This window comes from Cervus elaphus, chromosome 17, assembly GCF_910594005.1.
Source record: "Cervus elaphus chromosome 17, mCerEla1.1, whole genome shotgun sequence".
NCBI classification, from domain to species: Eukaryota; Metazoa; Chordata; class Mammalia; order Artiodactyla; family Cervidae; genus Cervus; species Cervus elaphus.
Genome location: NC_057831.1, coordinates 64,819,249 through 64,839,523, shown reverse-complemented (window position 1 = coordinate 64,839,523; position 20,275 = coordinate 64,819,249). Strand labels below are relative to the sequence as shown.

General features: G+C 41.5%; 2 protein-coding genes across 14 annotated transcripts in view; both read left to right on the top strand.

Annotated features, from left to right (window-relative positions):
* NFXL1 (nuclear transcription factor, X-box binding like 1) overlaps positions 1 to 6,252 on the top strand; it is a 52,881-nt gene extending 46,629 nt beyond the window's left edge. For all 7 annotated transcript variants that reach the window (XM_043871054.1, XM_043871052.1, XM_043871050.1 and 4 more), the window contains 3 exons: positions 2,378 to 2,464; positions 3,249 to 3,302; positions 5,352 to 6,252. In XM_043871054.1, coding sequence (XP_043726989.1) covers positions 2,378 to 2,464; positions 3,249 to 3,302; positions 5,352 to 5,525 — 315 coding nt within the window. In that variant the 3' untranslated portion in view covers positions 5,526 to 6,252. The remainder of the gene's footprint in view (positions 1 to 2,377; positions 2,465 to 3,248; positions 3,303 to 5,351) is intronic.
* An 8,423-nt stretch (positions 6,253 to 14,675) lies between these two features.
* The window catches only part of CORIN (corin, serine peptidase), a 263,611-nt gene continuing 258,011 nt past the window's right edge, over positions 14,676 to 20,275 (top strand). The window contains exon 1 of one of the 7 annotated variants that reach the window (XM_043870988.1): positions 14,676 to 15,148. In XM_043870988.1, the coding sequence (XP_043726923.1) occupies positions 15,077 to 15,148 (72 nt within the window). In that variant the 5' untranslated portion in view covers positions 14,676 to 15,076. Of the gene's footprint in view, positions 15,149 to 15,241; positions 15,900 to 20,275 lie in introns of those variants that run through there. The other 6 variants (XM_043870982.1, XM_043870984.1, XM_043870981.1 and 3 more) reach the window with 6 other exon arrangements.

Sequence of the window (20,275 nt, the reverse complement as noted above, 5' to 3'; positions counted from 1 at the left end):
AAGAGACAATGCTTATATAGCATTTAGCACCATGACTACACTATGTTTAATAAATAGCAGCTGCTATTATTATTAGTTTGGCACTTACCATTTTAATTTTTTCCTTATTGTATCCCCTGTCCCTAATGCAGTGCTTGGCATGTGATAGGTACTTTATAAGTACCTTTTGAATGAGAAAAGATACAGTGATCTTTTTTCCAGACTGATAGACTCAATATCCACTAACATGCAGTATTTATTTTTGTCTCTAATGTTTATCCATGTTATTTTTCCTTTGGACTATCGTTGGATGACAAGACTCACCAACCTCAGCCAAAATTCTGTACTTATAAAGTCCTTTCATTACAGTGTATGTCCTTTGCTCAGGATCTGATGATCTCATTTCCTTACTCTGGTAGATTTGAACTAAAAAACTAGTTCCTGAGAGTGTGGTGAGAAAGGAGCAACTTGGTACCACTTACAGCAAAAATGACATCTGGCAGCAAGAAGTATGGAATGAATAAAGGGCAGACAAAAGATCTACAGAAGCAAACTTTAGACTATTTAAAATAAAGACCACTTATTTTGTTACAGTTCAGTTCAGTCACTCAGTCGCGTCCAACTCCTTGCTACCCCATGAACCACAGCATGCCAGACCTCCCTGTCCATCACCAACTCCCGGAGTTTACTCAAATTCATGTCCATTGAGTCAGTGATGCCATCCAACCATCTCATCCTCTGTCATCCCCGTCTGCTCCTGCCCTCAATCTTTCCTAGCATCAGGGTCTTTGCAAATGAGTCAGCTCTTCTCATCAGGTGGCCAAGGTATTGGAGTTTCAGCTTCAACAGCAGTCCTTCCAATGAACACCCAGGACTGATCTCCTTTAGGATGGACTGGTTGGATCTCCTTGCAGTCCAAGGGACTCTCAAGAGTCTTCTCCAACACCACACTTCAAAAGCATCAATTCTGCACTCAGCTTTCTTTATAGTCCAACTGTCAGATTCATACATGACCACATACATATCCTTGACTAGACGGACCTTTATTGACAAAGTAATGTCTCTGCTTTTTAATATGCTGTCTAGGTTGGTCATAACTTTCCTTCCAAGGAGTAAGTGTCTTTTAATTTCATGGCTGCAGTCACCATCTGCAGTGATTTTGGAGCCCCCAAAAATAAAGTCAGCCACTGTTTCCACTGTTTCCCCATCTACTTGCCATGAAATGATGGGACCGGATGCCATGATCTTAGTTTTCTGAATGTTGAGTTTTAAGCCAACTTTTTCACTCTCCTCTTTCACTTTCATCAAGAGGCTCTTTAGTTCCTCTCCAATTTCTGCCATAAGGGTGGTGTCATCTGCATTTCTGAGGTTATTGCTATTTCTCCCGGCAATCTTGATTCCAGCTTGTGCTTCATCCAGCCCAGTGTTTCTCATGATGTACTCTGCATATAAGTTCAATAAGCAGGGTGACAATATACAGCCTTGACGTACTCCTTTTCCTATTTGGAACCAGTCTGTTGTTACATGTCCAGTTCTAACTGTTGCTTCCTGACCTGCATATAGGTTTCTCAAGAGGCAGGTCAGGTGGTCAGGTATTCCCAGCTCTTTCAGAATTTTCCACAGTTTATTGTGATCCACACAGTCAAAGCTTTGGCATAGTCAGTAAAGCAGAAATAGATGTTTTTCTGGAACTCTCTTGCTTTTTCGATGATCCAGCAGCTGTTGGCAATTTTTGATCTCTGGTTCCTCTGCCTTTTCTAAAACCAGCTTGAACATCTGGAGGTTCATGGTTCAGGTATTGCTGAAGCCTGGCTTAGAGAATTTTAAGCATCACTTTACTAGTACACAAATTGATTATAGTCTTGATGTCACCTCATCAATAAAAGTATATTTTTTATTATTTCATTAAGGAGTCAGTGAAGTACAGAAATAAGGTTTAGAATGATTTTCACCTCAGCTTTTTTTAAAAGATAAATGATTGAGAGAAAAACTTGTAGCTCTCCGAAAGACTCTAGAGCCACACTGTGGTGACAGCCACCAGCCACTTAGAGCTATTTAAACTAGAATTTCAATGGTCAGCATTAAATAACACGTGACATGGCATTCAGCTCCTTGGTTTCAGTACACTTTGAGTACTCGGGCTCCACGTGTGGGGAGCACCACCCTTGTGAATATAGAACATTTCCATCGCCTTGGCTGGCTGTGTTGGATGGCACTACTCACCTCCCTGAAGGCTTCAGAGGAGTAATAGGAAGCGATAAAGAGAAATGAAGAATAAAAATGAAATAATAGGCATAATCTTAAGCTGCTAGAGAAATTTTGCTTTTTTTTGGCATGCAGTTACTACAACTTTGAGGGAAATCTTTTAAAGTAAAATTTTTAAAAATTTTATTTGTAGGAAGTGCAGTGCAACAAAGTACGTGAAAATCAGATTTCCATAGAATGTGACACAACATGCAAAGAGATGAAGCAGAAAGCATCTGAGGTAACGTCACGTTAAGCGTCATTTTTAATGTGTCAGTGGCCTTTCCCTATTTATGTTGTTTATTAATTTATGTGCTTATTATGAAGAACTTGAAATCTCATCCTTTTTTTGTTTTTGTGATAAAAGCCTAGTGTGTAGGCCTATTTTAAAACTCTCAGATGTGCTGGTGTGTACTAGATTTTCCCATACTCTGTACCAGTTAGTGGATGTACTCTGGAACATAGTTACTCATCTTAATGTTAGTTTAAGCTTCCTGAAAATTATGTTAAAATAATACAAAAATAAAATTTTAGGATTCTTTGCTGTGTGGGTTACTTTTAGTGTCACTATTTCCCTCCATTAATCCAATCAGTGAATAAACTTTTGGTTTTGTTTGAAATTAAAGATTCCCTTCCAGAGAGGGCGTTTTAGGAAAATGGTCAATTTCATCTCTAAGCAAACAGTAAATATTTAATAATTGATTATAATCTTAATATGGTAACTTAAGAGTAAAAGTCCAGTTTTAAAAGTGTCTCAGTTTACAGTGTTGTAACTCTGTGAATTATGATCCGGTATCTTATTGTTCAGCTGAATAAGATATAACACTTTACTGCCCCTCACACTCTGTTAGATAGTACCCTAGTAACACTTCTCAGTGTATAACATTTATGGTTCTTTAATAATTCTCAGTATGAAGCTCCCAGAAGTTGTTATAAGTTAGTGGAGCCTGGGAGGAAAGATGTTAAAATTCTGTATAAAATTTGGTGATTACGATGTTAATTTAGTTTTAAATGTCTGTAAACAGTTAAAAGAAGCAGAAGCCAAAGCTGCCCTTGAAGAGGAAAAACGAAGACAACAGGTAACAGAAAACACCCAAACTTAGGTCTTTTTGCATAATTATTAGTTTTTATGCAAATGCAAGATACGTGGAAACATATAAACATAACAAATAAACTAGGTCAGCTCAATTCTGGACTGAAACATAGTTCCATGTAAAACAAAAATTATCCATTTGTTTGTTTCAGTCCAGGTATCCTGAACCCCTAAAGGAAGCATGGGACCTTGTATGTGCCCAGATATTCTGTGTATTTTGTGTATTCCCAATTACTTCCTTGCCGATTTCATCCATTCTCCAGAGATAACTCCTCTTTTGGTTTGAGTGACGGGGGGTCAGGACATGGCAGCCTCTGTTTTAAGGCATCCCCTGGAGTGCAGTCTTCACTCATCTTACTGAGTTGTAGGTTGTCTGTAACAGATGAGTGCTATTTACTAACCAATACATTTGTTTTAATAATACACCTCCTTATTTCCCCATTAGACTCTTGAATGCATTCAAGAATTCTTGAATTTTTATCTGCATTCAAGATAAAATGTGTTACCTAGATAACAAGTACATTCTTATACTTCCTGTTTGCTCAGATACTATATTTATTGACCATATATTCCAAAGAGTGGCTTAACTTTTTCATAGTGACATGTGATTTTCTGTCAGTTTGCATTTTGAGATCCCTCAATGCTTAGCAGGTAGTGTACACTGTATGTAAACTACCACCATTATGAATGAAGAAACTGAGATTTGCATGTCTTGAGAGAGGGCGTTAAAAACAACTCATGTAGCAAGGTGGGATAAAATAACCTCTCGTGTTTTATGTTCTGTAAAATTGATTTGCCTAATATCAAAAAATAAATTATCAGAGCTAATGCAATAAAACATGGGTTGACTGGAATCCTGGAGATTATTAATAATAGTCTAGGGTGTCCCTTCCCCTTTTTATAAGCCATTATGGAGAGAAATCTTAAAGATAGTGTATTTAAAGGCAGTCTATTTACTGCCTTTTAAACAGTTTATAGAACATAATTTAAACCACTTTTGACAACTCTGAGTCATCAGTTATGCATTAGTTATTTTACTGTGTCAGTGGTTCTCAAGTTTGAATGCTTTTAATATATTTTGACCTTTTGTGGTATATCACAACCACTTGAGAATATTTTGATATTTTGGTTCATTGAAGAATGTCACTTTGTGCTAAATTAAGTATTGAATATATGTTAGGTCTTCAGATGTGGTTTATGAGCAAAGCTATGGATATGTTAACTGAAGTTTCTATTTCCTTCTTTTAAATGAACATTTATAGAATTTTTCATGAATATTACATATATGTTAATAAGTACCAGGCTTTAGTTAATAACATTGCAGTGTATCATATTATATTGTCATGCATTAAAGCTTAACAAGTAAGTTCTTTACAGTAGACTAAAAATCTACACTTTATAATAAGTGTCATCTAGGTATCCTTTTTTTAAAGTTATTTTTTAGAATGAGTTTTTATATAATTCTACTTTCTAAAGGAGTCATTTTGGTTTAAAGTATGAAGCATTTTTCCCCTGAAGAATTTTTACTCTGTTTTTAAATGTATTTTATTGAGAGGAATCAATTTCTAGCAGCTTTTTCTCTTCACTCACTTGAATTTCTTCCATACAAGTCGTTAATATTTGTTACAAGCATTGTGTAAAACTAGAATTATAGGTATCTTTATCCTAATGTGTCATCTGTTTGCACTTGCTGGAAGCTCTGTATTATAGAGCCCCATTAACTACAGGTTAACGGTGCCATACAAAACTAATGTCTATATTTTAAATCAGATGTTTCTATATTTAGTATCAAAAGCAGGCCATCAGTCTGAAGTAGTCTCTTAAACCACTCTCTGGTTCCAGTTCTTCTTACCTCAACTCTGAATTTGTTGAATATGGTCAGTAGTGGAAAGATAGTATTTTTAAAAAATCAAATCGGTGTATTAATTATATACCATTACTATTAAAACATTTCCCCAATTTATTTTTGTCTGAGTGGAAAAATTAAGTCAATGTGTGTATTGAATTTAATAAAAACAATACTGTTTTGATTTAGGCTGAACTGGAAGCTTTTGAAAACAGACTGAAGGGTCGTCGGAAGAAGAACAGGAAGAGAGATGAAGTGGCAGTTGAGCTAACCCTATGGCAGAAGTATAAATATTACCTCTTTCCACTGTGTGCAGTTGTGGTAGTAGTGTTTGCATGGTACATAGCCCGGGCTATGGATTAGAAAATGTTTGACTTGTTAATATACCTCAGATTAGATTTAGATAAATTGTTAAATTTGGAATATTAGAAAGCAGACGTTGTAGAACACAGTATATATTCACATTCATCTCTGTATTCTCTTTGAACTCTTGTTAGAAGGATAGAATGTTAAGCTTTACCTTAATTAGCATCCTAAAAGTGGCACTATAACAGTATTTAATAGTGAAAGCATGACTGAAATTGTAAAATATTTCATAAGGCATAGACAGTGGCAAGGTAACTTGTCGGTTGTTTGTTGTGCTTCCTTGTATCAACATACCTATTTCATTTACTATTTCAAGCCATCTTTTTCTTTTTTGGCAAAATTAAGATGAAACTGAGCCATATGTGTAGAGGAATATTTCACAATGTTGTGGTTACTTATTAAAAGGTACTTTTCCTGATCATGTAACTTTGTACTTTTTAAAAAATATATATTCTGTAAATGACCTCTTAAATTATAACATGAAGCCATATAATTAGACTCCAGAAGTTGGTTTATTAGTGAGGAATTTTTATCGGTTATTAAAATTTTATGTAGTATGTTCCTCAGAGGAAAATGTAATTGTTTTAAAAAAAATGCTAGGCTAGAATCCTTACATGTGGTTATTTCTCATGTAAGAAGCTTTTACCTGAAGTTGGCATGTTCTGTAAAACTTTTTATGTGTTTTTTTTTCAAAGTAATAATAAAAGAAAAACTATGAGCAAAATATGCTGAGCACAGGCTTATAAGCTTTATGTATGTTATTCTGATTTCTTCTTACCACAGTCCTATTGGTAGATTTTTTTTCAGCTGGAAATAATCAATTCTTTTGAAAACAAGCCGATAGAGAGGTATCAATAAGCTGAATCTCTTTGAATTGTAAGTCATTTTAAATGGTTTTGATGTTTAATTTTTTACAATTAATGTTTTCATTAAAATTTTTCATACCAAATTTTTAATGTAGAATATTCACTGTTTAAACATTCAGGAGCCTATAATTTTATCAGTGTATAAAACTCTAATGCTTGTTGTAAAACATAGTAATCGACAGGTAGTACTAAAAAGTGGTGGAAGTACTAAGAAGGATTTTAAAATTTTGCTTCCTTTAACTCAGTTTGTTTAATGTTACGTTCCTTAGTCAAGTATTAGCTGGTGTCTAAAGATGGAAGGCAGTCATTCCTTTCTTTATTGTATTTTTGTTTTAATTTTAGATTTCTTTTTTATCCTGCCCAATGTTAGAGTTACTGGGTTGGTGTTTTAGAAGCTCTAAATCAGAGCTCTTACACTCAAGTCATTACCTTACTCTAATCTAAAATGAATATTTATTAAATGATTAGGTGTCCACATTGGAAGCTCTTTTCATATATTTCAAGATCTTGGCCTAATAAACAGACTTGAAGATTAGTTCACGTCTGTTTGTTGGGTTTCTGTTCTTGCTAAGTTTTCTTAAGTTTTGCAGAAGAATTTAGTGAGCAGAAGACTGAGTGAATAACACAGTTTGCTGTTTTTTTATTTTCTTGGCTAGTAGCTCAGAGCTTAATTAACCCAGAGTTACACAACTGTGCATTCATTTATTCAATCAACAGATGCCTTTACTGTGTGATGGGTACTTTTAGGTACTGGAAATAATGGCAGTCCTTTCAGGGACCTGCTAAAGAGTGGAAGAAAGCAGGCAGGAAATAGATAGATACACAATAAAATGAACATGATTTCATGTACAGTAAGCGGTATTAAAAGATGAGAGAAATGTTACAGAAAGTGATGGGGGAAATGGGGAGCGTGTTAAAGCACTAACTACTTAAATTGAAAAAGTCCCTCTGAGGTGGGGACATTTGAGTTGTGACCTGAATGACCTTCATTTGATATTCTGAGGGAAAAGTCTGTGAGTGAGAGAAAGCAGCAAGGAGAAAGTTAATTAACTTGGGAGATGCTTGGCCTGGCCGAGGAATCGGTGGAAGAGCCAGTGTGTCTTGAGCTTAGTGAGTGACTGGGAAAGAGGATCCAGGGCCAGTTCGTAGCATGGTTGATAGACCATGGTGTGGAATTGGAGTTAATTTCTAGTTGCAGTGGGCAGCCATTGGTGGTTTTAAGTGGGGAATAATTATTTGTTAATTCAGACTTAAATTGAAGAAAGTAGGGAAAACCACTCGACCATTCAGGTATGACCTAGATCAAATCCCTTATGATTATACAGTAGAAGTGGGAAATAGATTTAAGGGACTAGATCTGATAGACAGAGTCCCTGATGAACTATGGCCGGAGGTTCATGACATTGTACAGGAGGCAGGGATCAAGACCATCCCCAAGAAAAAGAAATGCAAAAAAGTGAAATGACTGCCTGAGGAGGCCTTACAAATAGCTGTGAAAAGAAGAGACGTGAAAACCAAAGGAGAAAAGGAAAGATTTGAATGCATTTGAATGCAGAGTTCCAAAGAATAGCAAGGAGAGATAAGAAAGCCTTCCTAGGTGATCAGTGCAAAGAAGTAGAAGAAAACAATAGTATGGGAAAGAATAGAGAGCTCTTGAAGAAAATTAGAGATACCAAGGGAACATTTCATGCAAAGATGGGCTCAATAAAGGACAGAAATGGTATGGACCTAACAGAAGCAGAAGATATTAAGAGGTGGCAAGAATACACAGAACTGTACAAAAAAGATCTTCACGACTCAGATAATCATGATGGTGTGATCACTCCCCTAGAGCCAGACATCCTGGAATGCGAAGTCAAGTGGGCCTTTGGAAGCATCACTACGAATAAAGCTAGTGGAGGTGATGGAATTCTAGTTGAGGGATTTCAAATCCTAAAAGATGATGCTGTGAAAGTGCTGCACTCCATGTGCCAGCAAATTTGGAAAACAGCAGTGGCCACAGGACTGGAAATGGTCAGTTTCCATTCCAATCCCAAAGAAAGGCAATGCCAAAGAATGCTCAAACTACTGCACAATTGCACTCATCTCAGACACTAGTGAAGTAATGCTCAAAATCCTCCAAGCCAGGCTTCAGCAATACATGAACCGTGAACTTCGAGATATTCAAGCTGGTTTTAGAAAAGACAGAGGAACCAGAGATCAAATGCAGAGACGTTACTTTGCCAACAAATGTCCATCTAGTCAAAGCTATGGTTTTTCCAGTGGTCATGTGTGGAAGTGAGAGTTGGACTATAAAGAAAGCTGAGCACCAAAGCATTGATGCTTTTGAACTGTGGTGTTGGAGAAGACTCTTGCAAGTCTCTTGGACTGCAGAGATATCCAACTAGTCCATCCTAAAGGAGATGAGCCCTGAGTAGTCATTGGAAAGACTGATGTTGAAGCTGAAATTCCAATACTTGGGCCACCTGATGTGAAGAGCTGACTCATTTGAAAAGACCCTGATTCTGGGAAAGATAGAAGGCGGGAGAAGGGGCCAATAGAGAATGAGATGGTTGGATGGCATCACCGACTCAACAGACATGAGTTTGAGTAAACTCCGGGAGATGGTGATGGACAGGGAGGCCTGGCATGCTGCGATTCATGGGGTCGCAAACAGTCGGACACGACTGAGTGACTGAACTGAACTGAACTGAACTTAATAATTTGTTACTGTTCTTTTAAGATAACTGTCTTCTGACTGCTGTGTGGAGAAAAGACTATGCAGACGAGGGTAAAAGCAGGGAGCAAGGTAGGTGGGAGGCAGGCCAGGCTGGAGGGTCCGCTGTGCTGGGATTCAGGGACGCAGGCCTGCAGTTCCCACGGTTTCTGTTGCCCTGAAGGAGTGACCTGAGGACACTGCAGAAACTGCTGTGCAGTGAGTGAAAGGGGAGGAAATAAATTCTTTAAGGTCAAAATGAAATTAAATTTTGTCCAAATGCTTAACGCTAATTTGTTCTGAAGTTATTAAAGTGGTACATGTTGACCTTTTTGCTTCAATCTAAGCCAATTCGGGAGGAATGGAAAAGTTACCAAATGGCCATTCACAATGACACAGATAAAAATGTGAATGTGATGGCCTTATTTTCCTATTTACTTGTGCCATTATAAAAGTTCATTAGTTTAATTTTTGGAGTTTGTGGCATATTTATGTTGAAATCTTTTAGTTTTTCAATTTAAACACTTAGGGATTGAACAACCACCTAGTGTTTGTATTTCAGTTAATTTCACTCCTCAAATCTAAATTAAATTTAGATAATCTCAAATAAGGGCTTCCCTGGTGCTTCAGACTGTAAAGTCTGCCTGCAATGAGGGAGACCCAGGTTCAGTCCCTGGGTGGGGAAGATCCCCTGGAGAAGGAAATGGCAACACACTCCTGTACTTTTGCCTGGAGAATCCCATGGACAGAGGAAGGAGCCTGGCAGGCTACAGTCAATGAGGTCGTGAAGAGCCAGATATGACTGAGCAACTTCACTTTCATTTTCAATCTCAAATAAGTTGGTAAAATCTTTGCTAAATTGCCAAATGAACTTTACTGAAGCAAAACATCAAAAATATTTGCTTTTTGCTAAGAAGTCTGATGCTTGAACTTCATGGCTATGAATGTTAAACTTTCTAAACAGAGGTAAGTATCTGTGTTAGTGTTTAAAGATGCCCTATAGGAATTTTTGACTCTTCACGTTATTTCTGATGACCCAAGGACTCCTTCAGCTGTTAGGTTTGCCCATACCTGGGTGCTAGGAAGTGAAACAGAAGCCTGAGCTCTGGAGCTAGAGTTTATGTAAAAGCATCTGTGTCTCTTGAGTCTGTGGAAGGTGCCTCTATTGAGTGACAGTGATTTAGATCTCCCGAAGCCTTGGACCTTAGGGTCTCCCTGTGAGGTAGGAGGAGGGAAGGGCAGAATACTGGTTACTACCTCTGAGAAGAGATGTGAATTTGGGAGGGTTGAGAGAAGCCGGAAACCCCTCTGCTTTCTCTTAAGGGTGTCTATCCTTTTCCTGTGTTTCAGAATCTTGGTCTGTTGAGCAAGTTTAGGTCTGTTGCTTGCCAAGCTGCTGTTCTTGCTAAGTTTTCTTTCCGATTAATGCAAAGGCATGTATTTCAGTGGTACTATGAAGAATGATCCAATATAGCCTGAAATTCCACAGTCTAGATTCATCTAAGTTAAAACATTTGTAGGGAGAAATTTCCTAGACATCCCTAACTACCCTCATCTGGCTGTTGTATATCTTCACACAGTGTTTTTTCCCCGTAACACTGCACAGTACCTATCTTACATTCTGTATTTGTTTATTATCTGTCTCCTTCACGAGCAGGAAGACTCCACAAGGGCGGGGGTGCGGTGTTGCTTACTGCTGTAACTCTAGAGAGGGAAAGCGTGCCTAGCCACATAGTAGATGCTGATTTTAGCTTTCTAGGGCTACCGTGACAAATCATCACAAACAGAGTGGCTTGAAGCAACAGAAATTTATTCTCTCATAGTTTAGGAGGTCAGATGTCAGCAGGGTTGGCTCCATCCTCAGAGACTCAGAGAAAGAAAGCCTTCCACGTCTCTCTCAGCTTCCAGCTTGGGGCATCAGTCCTCAGCGTTTCCTGGTTTGTAGATACGTCAGTGTTCACCCCCATTTCCACATGGCCTTCTTGTCTGTGTGTGTCCTTTTCTGACTCTTTAGAACACGCTCTGTAGTTAGGGCCCACACTACAGTATGATCTCATTTTACCCAATTACACTGGCAAAGACCCTATTTCCAAATAAGGAAAGTTATATATTTAGTTCCAGGTGGACGTTAATCTTGTGGGGGGTTGGGGGGGTTGGGGACACTATTCAACTCACTGCAGTGCTCAGTAGACATTTGATGGATGAATGAGTGAATTCACAGTGTAATTCTGGGCTTTAAACTTTTGGGGCATTTTTCATTAGTATCTTAATAATTGTACTGCAGGAGGTAGGGGTTAAGAGGTCAGTCTAGTTCCAGATTGCTTGGGCTCCAATTCTGGTTCTATCCTTTTCTAGTTGTGAGGTCTTGGGCAATTACTTAACTTCTCTTAGACTTCATTTACTCCTCATCTGTGAAACAGAAACAAGGAGAAATAGTAGTGTCCAATAAGTGTTAGCTATTCTGTGTCTACACTATTTTAACTTTTTTTATTGGAGTATCATTGCTTTACAATGTTGCATTAGTCTCTAATGTGCAGTTAAATGAATCAGCCACGTGTGTACATACATCCTCTTCTCGGACCGCTTTCCCCCGTCCCGCTCCATCCCGCCCGTCCAGGTCATCACAGAGCACCAGGCTGAGTCTGCTGTGCCCTACAGCAGGTTCCCATTAGCTATGTCTGTAACTGCTTTAAAGCACTTCTTGGGTTTGTTTAGCCCCCATGACAGCTTATACAGTGGGGCCATTCTCATTTTACAACAGAGAAAATAGGTTTGCTTCAAGAATTCAAAACTGAAAAAATACACATGTCACTTTGTGAAGTGTCTGGCATACAGTGCTTAGAAATTCTTAGCTATGATAATAGAGAAATGTGACTTAATGTCGTGAGTTCTCTTACAGATTGATTCACAAATCAGAAAAACGAATTGTAAACTGGGACATCTCAGTTTTTGCTCCTGTAGTCATTGTCATTGAGGGGGTATCCTCAGGAAGGGGTTTCCCCAGGGGCTCAGCAGTAAAGAATCCGCCTGCCTGCCGTGCAGGAATTCAGGTTCGATTCCTGAGTCAGGAAGATCCCTCTGGAGAAGGAAATGTCACCTCCAGTATTCTTGCCTATTGGGTTGCAAAGACACAGCTGAGTGAGAATAAAGGAGCATTCTTAGGAAAGCTAGACAGGATGTGGGCAGCCCTGGGGGTGGGGGAGACTAGCACCAGGTGTGTGAGGGTGCTAGAAACAAAAGTCCCTTGAAACTTTTTATGGGCCAGTTCTTACTACCTTCTTCCCAGGGACTACTCTATAGAGTAAGGGATTAATACCCCAGAAATAGCACATACAGCAAACCATGTCTACACGGGTTACTTGTATCATACACAGAACGTTTCGTCGTGCTGGAATATATTACTCCAGATGTGGATATGTTGTTTTTGCCTCTTCAGTAAACTCTCCCTGCAATAGGTAAATGTCCAATTTGCCTGTTTCTTGCTGTGTTCTTCATATATTTTTTATTCTAAAGGCTTTGTATCTTTAGATCTCAGCTTAAACTCCCTAAAATAGATTCTTAGCTTACTTGGAAGTATTTTTCCATAGTTTATTTACATTTGTGTATGTTTGTTTAATGTATTTATTATTTCAGAAAGTTCTCTAAGGACAGGAACTCTATTTTGTTCATCTGGCAGCTAACAAATCTTAAATGAGTGTTAGTTGAATGAATAGGTAAATTGGTAAGTCTTGGGACAACATATCTGTTTTAGCTGCTGCTTTGCTGTTTTCATCCTGGAGCACTGGCTGCTGCTCTGAGATGTCTCTTTCCTGTTCTCAAATGGCCTTCATTTGTAGTACTAAGCACTAAGATTGGTCTGTGATATGCAATGTGATCCACGTTTGATCTGTAAGGTCACCCTTTCTAGAGGTATACTCACTACCTTTAAGTTAATTTACCTATAAATCCCATTAAGATTTTTTTTCTTTTAAGCCATCCAAATAGATATATGTTTGAAATATTAGACAATAAAAATTTCAAAAGGCCGCAAATATTTTTTTATGTAAAACGAAAAGTATTATAAGAAACTAGGTGATGGTTTTCACTCTTAAGTTGAAAAGCAAACATGGCAAATTTTTTAAAAAGGAATAATTCATAGGTCATTGAATATTATTGTAAGCTCTCTGCAAATTCAAGTTGGTTCAAGTTGGTTCATAACATAACCTATGTTATGAGGTTTCTAACATTTGTTATGATTCCTTATATCAAAGAAGTTTGTTACAAAGCATATAAAAGTAGCTGTTTGCCTTCATGCAAAGACTACCTCAGATATTTACTCTGATGCCACTGGTACCTAGAATTGGTTGGGGTTTCTTGCTAAAAGGAAACTTAGAAAATGCTGTTTTACACTATTAGTGCACTCAGCTTTGGTTCTCTGAAGGATGGTCCTATATAGTAGTAGCTAGTTCAGATTCCCTGACGTAGCTACTTGAATGTCACAGTTTCTGTAGCACCTCCACCAGAGGGCAGAAAGTGGAAGCGAAAAGGGGTGAATAAACAATCCATCCTTGGCTTCAGAATGCCTGTAGAAGCATTGAAGATTAAATCCAATCCTCATTTTATAGACGGAGTTGACTGGCAGTGAAAGACGAGGGGGTTTGCTCACGGACAAATTGTTTAGGCTCTTGATCTCAGGCTGGTGTTCCTGTGGTAATGATGACGTGTGATGAGAATATTTTAGAACATAGGCCTGAAATTACACCGCCTCTGCAGAATTCCAGCTCCGTACTTGCTAACTGTGTAAACTTAAAATTAGGCTAGTTACTTTGATTCTCTCCCTATTTCAACTATTGTATGATGCACTTATTACATTTTCTACTTTCTCATTTCACTTCGGAAGCAAAATACTGATTCCCCCACCCCCAATTCTACAAGTTATCCCCCTCTCCAGCTGTAATATTGAGGGAACAGGTGCCTGGTACTTATTTCATTGACTATTCATAGCTGCCTCCAGAATGCCAGAGATGCATTTATTCAATAACCTCATGAGTGATTTGTGAAATTTTCATTAGATCTTGACCGAGGTTGGATAAAAAAAAAAATATTTCTCAGAAAAACTCAATGTAGTACTTTTCTGCCAAACCTAGGACAACTCTCTTGGGCTTCAGGTGATGGTCTTTATCATTGTAAATACCTGCAGTGCTCTGCTGGAAGCTGCCTGAGGGGGAGCGGCTGCTGCTGAGTGACAGAAAGGCACAGAGTTGTTGGCCTCTAGGGTTCAGCCTGTGGAAGCCCTGGGCATGAAGTTGCCACCAGGTGTTTGGAAGCTGATTCTGCTTTACTCCCGGGTCCCTGCAGCCTTAGCAAAGTCTCAGGCAGTCTTGCAAAAGCAGTTTCTTCCCTAAACATAGACTCTCGATTCCATTTGCCTAAAGCAAACAATGCTTACCCTAGAAAATGTACAAAAGTTTTGTTGGGATAACAAACTTGGCCCTTAATTGCCAGTGGCTGCAGTTATTTTGATTTTTACTTGGCTATGCTTGGGCCAAGAGACTGGTCTAGGATGTGAAGAGATCTGGGAGAGATGAGAAGCAACTCCTTTGCTCCCAGTTAATCTGTCTCCCCCAGCCCAGACGCTCAGGTTTCGCCCTCTCCATGCTGTCATCGTGGGTCGTTAGTGTGGGGGAGGGTTTGGGTGGGGGACCAGCAGTCCACTTGGCTTCCCCCCCAGCCCCTGAAGAATAACTTATTTGAATAACAGCCTAGAAGAGGTGGGGTTGAGGAGGATCTGTCATCAAGGGTTTTTGTGGGTGGGGCCTAGGGACACGGGGGAAGGGAGGGAGTGGTCCGCGGGTAGGATCTGACGAGCAGACAAAATGTGGGGCCCCTGTCCCTTCAAGTGCAACTTGTCTCTTCCTGAGCGAGGAGCAAGGCATTCGTAGTGCCTCTCCCAGGGGCACACCGAGGAGAGAAAAGCGACCAAGAGTGGACGGAGGAAAAAGCGAGACATGCTCTCCACGAAACAGTCCCCTGCCCTGGCTCCGGAAGAGCGCTACCGCCCAGCCCTGGCCCCGGAGCGGGTAAGATCCTGCCTCCAGACAGGTCGGATGACCTCCGAGTCCGGATGGATCCAGGGTCAATCCTTCCTGTCCCGCCCCCTCCTCCCCTTGGGTGCCACCTTCCCCCACCGTCGGAGAGCTTCGGCTGTCCCAGCCCCACGCTATAATCAGTCCTTGGGCGCAGGGTCATGGATAGGGTTTCCTTTAGCCCTCGAGCCAGGTCGGTCCAGAGACCACGCTCTCCTTGCCAGGGGCGTCGTCACGTCCCAGGTACGCACCCCCAGCCCCACGCCCACTGCCCCACTTCAGCACGGAGCCCTCCACGCGTCAAGTGGACTCTGGCGGCGCCGGGCTCCTGAGGAGGCTGCTGAAGGAGCCGTTGCAAACAGCCTCCTGGGGGGCCGAGGCTTCTTTTCTGCGCATCTGGAAGGAGCGCGCAGCATCGCCTGTCCCAGACATAAGCCTCCTCTCTCAACTGCGCGCGCCTGAGTCTCCGTCCCTCGGAGCTCCCGGATTCACGCTCAGTTCCCCTGCCACCAGTGGTGCCGGTGATCACTGGACCATCTGAGCGTGGGCATCTTAGGACTGGTCCCACTTGCAGGGTGCTGGCAACTCCTGCGTCCCCTGTGCGCAAACTTGGCGGCGAGTACCGGCCCTGGGCACAAGGAGCGCGGGGCCGCTGGGGGACGCAGCTTCGAGCTACTCCGGGTTCGGCAGGCTCTGCTCCTGTCCTGGGAAGGGACAGCGTTGCCCCTGATTTGGGAGAAGAAAGGTAGGGAAGAGGAACATGGCAGGTCCTCACTGGCCTGATCCCCCAGGAACTGGGTCTCTTTCGCGCCGCTCTTCTTGTTTGATGTCAGGAGGGTCCCGGAGTCCACTCGCTGCTGCGGGGTCCCGGCAGCGCGGAGCTGCGTACCAGTGACTGTTCTCTGGGCGGGGATGGAGGGCTGCGAGGGTTAGGTGTGTTGGGTCGGATCCTGCCAGGACTCGTTCCCAGCTCTTGCGGCGAACTGTGCACTCCGGACGCCACCCTCTCCCGGCCGGTGGATGGCGATGTAGGCGCTTTTTGCACTACTCGGTATTCCAGGACAGAGTCCTGCGCGCTCAGAGCTAGGAGCTCATTGGGGAAGCCGCCAGGCGGCATTCCCAGGGAAGCTGTCCTGTCAATTCAAAGTGGAGCTTTCCTCCCGCGGGAAACTTCCGAGAACAATGTACTACAAAGACAAACTCACTCTTGAATAAGACCAGACAACTTCTCTGTGCGCATTTGTAGTTTGTAGTCTCCCCCGACCCCTCCATGGTAAAGTAATTCACTGATGGAAGCAAAACTGCAAAGGAATGCCGACTGCCACCAGAAAGGGAGTTAAGTCAGGACTTAGTGGCGGTCATTTCCCAAAGAAACATACATTTTAGCTGAAGGTGTTAGAAATTAAAGATGTTGCAACACATTACTTTTGGGAATGATTGTGGTTTAGTCACTAAGTCATGTCTGACTCTTGCGACCCCATGTAACCCCATGGACTGTAGCCCTCCAGGCTCCACTGTCCATGGAATTCTCCAGGCAAGAATACTGGAGTGGTTGCCATTTCCTTCTCCAGGGGATCTTCCCTACCCAGAAATCAAACCCAGGTCTCCTGCACTGCAGGCAAATGATTTACCAACAGAGCTATGAGGGAAGCCCCACTTTGGGGAATAGCCCAGAGAAAATGAGAGGAAACAATGGGTTTTTAAAAAGCTATAGAATCAGTTTTTGTCACAACAGAACAATCACCAGCTAAGTTGTACTATTTGGTGTTAATAGTTCTGTTGTGTAAAGTTAGACTAGAAATCAGTCCCACAGCCACGTTCCTGGAGCCTGAGAGGTTAGACTATCTGGGTAGGCAAATGTGATTACTGGGCTAAGCTAGTTTTCCATAGAATTCTCCCCAGGACACACCAAGAGCTGCACCAGGATGAACTGTTTTCAGAGTTATTTGGGTGTGGAATCACATAAGTCTCACAACCTCAAAATGCTGTAAAGCTTTATTTCGGGGGAAGGGGCTCTTCCCAAAGGGTTCCTTGCAGGATCGGAGCACAGGACAGGGATGAAAGGCTCAGTTAAACTTCCAGGAGGTTAGACAAATAAGAATTGCTTTATTAATCTCATCAAGTATATTTCCAGGCATAATGAAACTTTTTTAAGGGATGCACAGTTAGTTCAATTAGAAACCTTCTTCATAATACTGCAGAAATCTTATTAACAGCACAGCAGGCATCCACGCCTCCACTACAAACCACGTGTGGTTTTGTCTCGGGAGGGCCACTTTTCCCACCGTAGCTTCACCTGATTTCCACACTTGCGGGATCTAATGACCCACACTTGCCCTCTTCCACTGCTGGAGACAAACAGGAGATTTGGGGGAGAAGCTGAGCAGCCCAGATTTAGCATTGTCACTCTTGATTTGAAACCAGTTATTTTCAAACCTACGTACCATGTCTTAGGAAGCCCGTCGTTCGGTTTTCCTCACTCCCTTACCTCCAGCCTCCCCTGCTGTGAAGACCTGTAGTCCCTGGGTTTCTAGGTGTCACTGTGGCCAGGGAAATGGGGGCTCCCTGAGGACCAGGAAATCTGGGTGATAGAAATAGTGCTAAATGTGTCCCAGGAAGAAGGTTTATTTAATCTGCCAATTTGGTCTTAATAAGTTAGTCAACAGGTACTCATTCTTGCCTCCTGTTCTTCCTGATTAAGTGGAAAATGGGGCTGGCTGGCTAGAGGATACTGATTTGTATGGAATACTAGATCCACACTAAACACTCAAGTAATTCTCAGACCTGTACCTGTTCTGCAAACTCTACTCAGACACACATATATGCACTCATCCATGCATACCCACTTTTGTGTTTTAGACTCTTCAGAGAGGGTGGAAATGGAAGACATCACAAGAGTGAAAGGTGCTATAAATGGAGTGCCTTGATGACTACAGTATGGATTTTGGTGTCAAAGCCATATTCAGATCTCTGGCCCTAGCCTTTAAAAGCTGCAAGGTCCTGGGCAAGTCAGAGAATCTTGCTGAACCCTGATTTCCTCATCCAGCTGATGGGGATGATCACTGACTATCTACAAGAGCATGTGAAGATTAAGGAAATAAATATGTCCTGTAGCCAACCCACCAGGCTTCTTTGTCCATGGGATTTCCCAAGCAAGGACTCTGGAGTAGGCTGATGTTTCCTTCTTCAGGGGATCTTCCTGACCCAGGGATCAAACCTGTGTCTCCTTCATTGCAGGCAGACTCCACCATCTGAGCCACCAGGGAAGCCCAAATATGTCCTAGAAATACTCTACATACAGCTGTACCTTCTGTGAAGCCTCCTTCCCCTGTTTTTACTTGTGGGGCTGGTCACTTCTCAGATTTCTGAGGCTCTCAGGTTTGTCTCCACAGCCAGCCTTCTGTGATTCTAGAGCAGTGCCCTCCAATAGAATAGCTGCTGGCCACATGTGGTTATTTAATTATTATGGTCATTTAAATGAATCAAAATAAAATTAAAAATTTAGTTTTTCAGTCTTACTGGCCACATTTCAAGTGCTGAGTAATCACATGTGACCAGTGGTTATAGACAGTTAAGACAGAACATCTCATTCACTGAGGAGTGTTCTCTTAGTTCCAGAGCTCTTTGCTTGAGTGATAATTTAATGAGACTCTTGGATGATAAAGGTTTTTCTGTCCAGCTCTTCCCCTTGCTTCTTTTCCTCTTGTTTTGTATGGCTGAATCCTTTCTGTTGTGTCACAGCCAGAGCATTTGTTGAATGGTAGATGACTGTTTATAATTGGCATAATTTATATAATTATAGAATAAATGATACGTAGTATTTATTATAAATCAGTCAAGTGTGTGTATTAGTCACAAAATCCTTAGAAAGTCTCCCATCACTGATGATTTTTGCTAATGTAGCATCCTTTTCCTTTCACAGTGAGATTTATGGCTGATGGTTTTCCTGGTTTTAGAGCAGAAATTCTGATATAATAGAGGGAGGCTCTTCTCACTCTTATGTACCCATTGTTCAGTTGCTAAGTCATGTCTGACTCTTTGCAACCCCATGGACTGAGGCACTCCAGGCTCCTCCATCCATAGGGTTCTCCAAGCAATAACACTGGAGTGGGTTGCCATTTCCCTCTCCATATGTACCCGTATGTACCCGTATGTTCGATTTTCCATAAGAATGACAGTATTGATCTATTTTCACTTACAGTGGGGTTATGTCCCAATAACCCTTCATTTTGTTGTTTTTTAGTCACTTAGTCGTGTCTGACTCTTTGACACCCCATGGACTGCAGCACGCCAGCCTTCTCAGTCCTTCACCATCTCTCAGAGTTTGCCCAAACTCATATCCATTGAGTTGGTGATGCCATCCAACCATCTCATCCTCTGTGGCCCCCTTCTCCTCCTGCCCTCAATCTTTCCCAGCATCGGGGTCTTTTTCAATGAGTCAGATCGTCACATCAGGTGGCCAGAGTATTGGAGCTTCAGCTTCAGCATCAGTCCTTCCAATGAATATTCAGGGTTGATTTCCTTTAGGACTGACTAGTTTGATCTCCTTGCTGTCCAAGGGACTCTCAAGAGTCTTCTCCAGCACCACAGTTCAGAAGCATCAGTTCTGGTAGACATGAATTTTTGAGGGACTTTATTCAAGCCAATACAGATGAGTAAACAGGTAATCCTTTCCCTGCCTTAAGTTTATTCTGTTCCTAAGACTTTGCTAAATCTGCTTTAGTGCATAGTCCATAATATTTATTATTCTTATAGGCAACCACCATGCAGGTTGGGAGATTATGTGTGCTTTCCACATGGGTATAGAGTACATGGGCTGGCTTGCTGAGTCAGCTGCCCTTTCCTGAGCCTGTCACTGTCCCCAGCCCAGTCTCCTGTCTCTACTTCTTTCTCTTTGCTCAGAAAGAGCTGCTGTTGTCCTGGAGCACTGGCGTATCTGGCAGCCACATCCCTGAGGGCTCTGTAGCCATGTTTGCTCAGCTCTGAGCTCTGCTGAAGGATGCCTATAAATTATGTTTTCCTCTGAGCCTGCTGGCAGTGACCTCCCTCAGATCACCTTTCAGCAGCTGTTTGAATATTCTCCTGCTGTACATTTCTCCATCTTCAAACCATCAGAGCTGG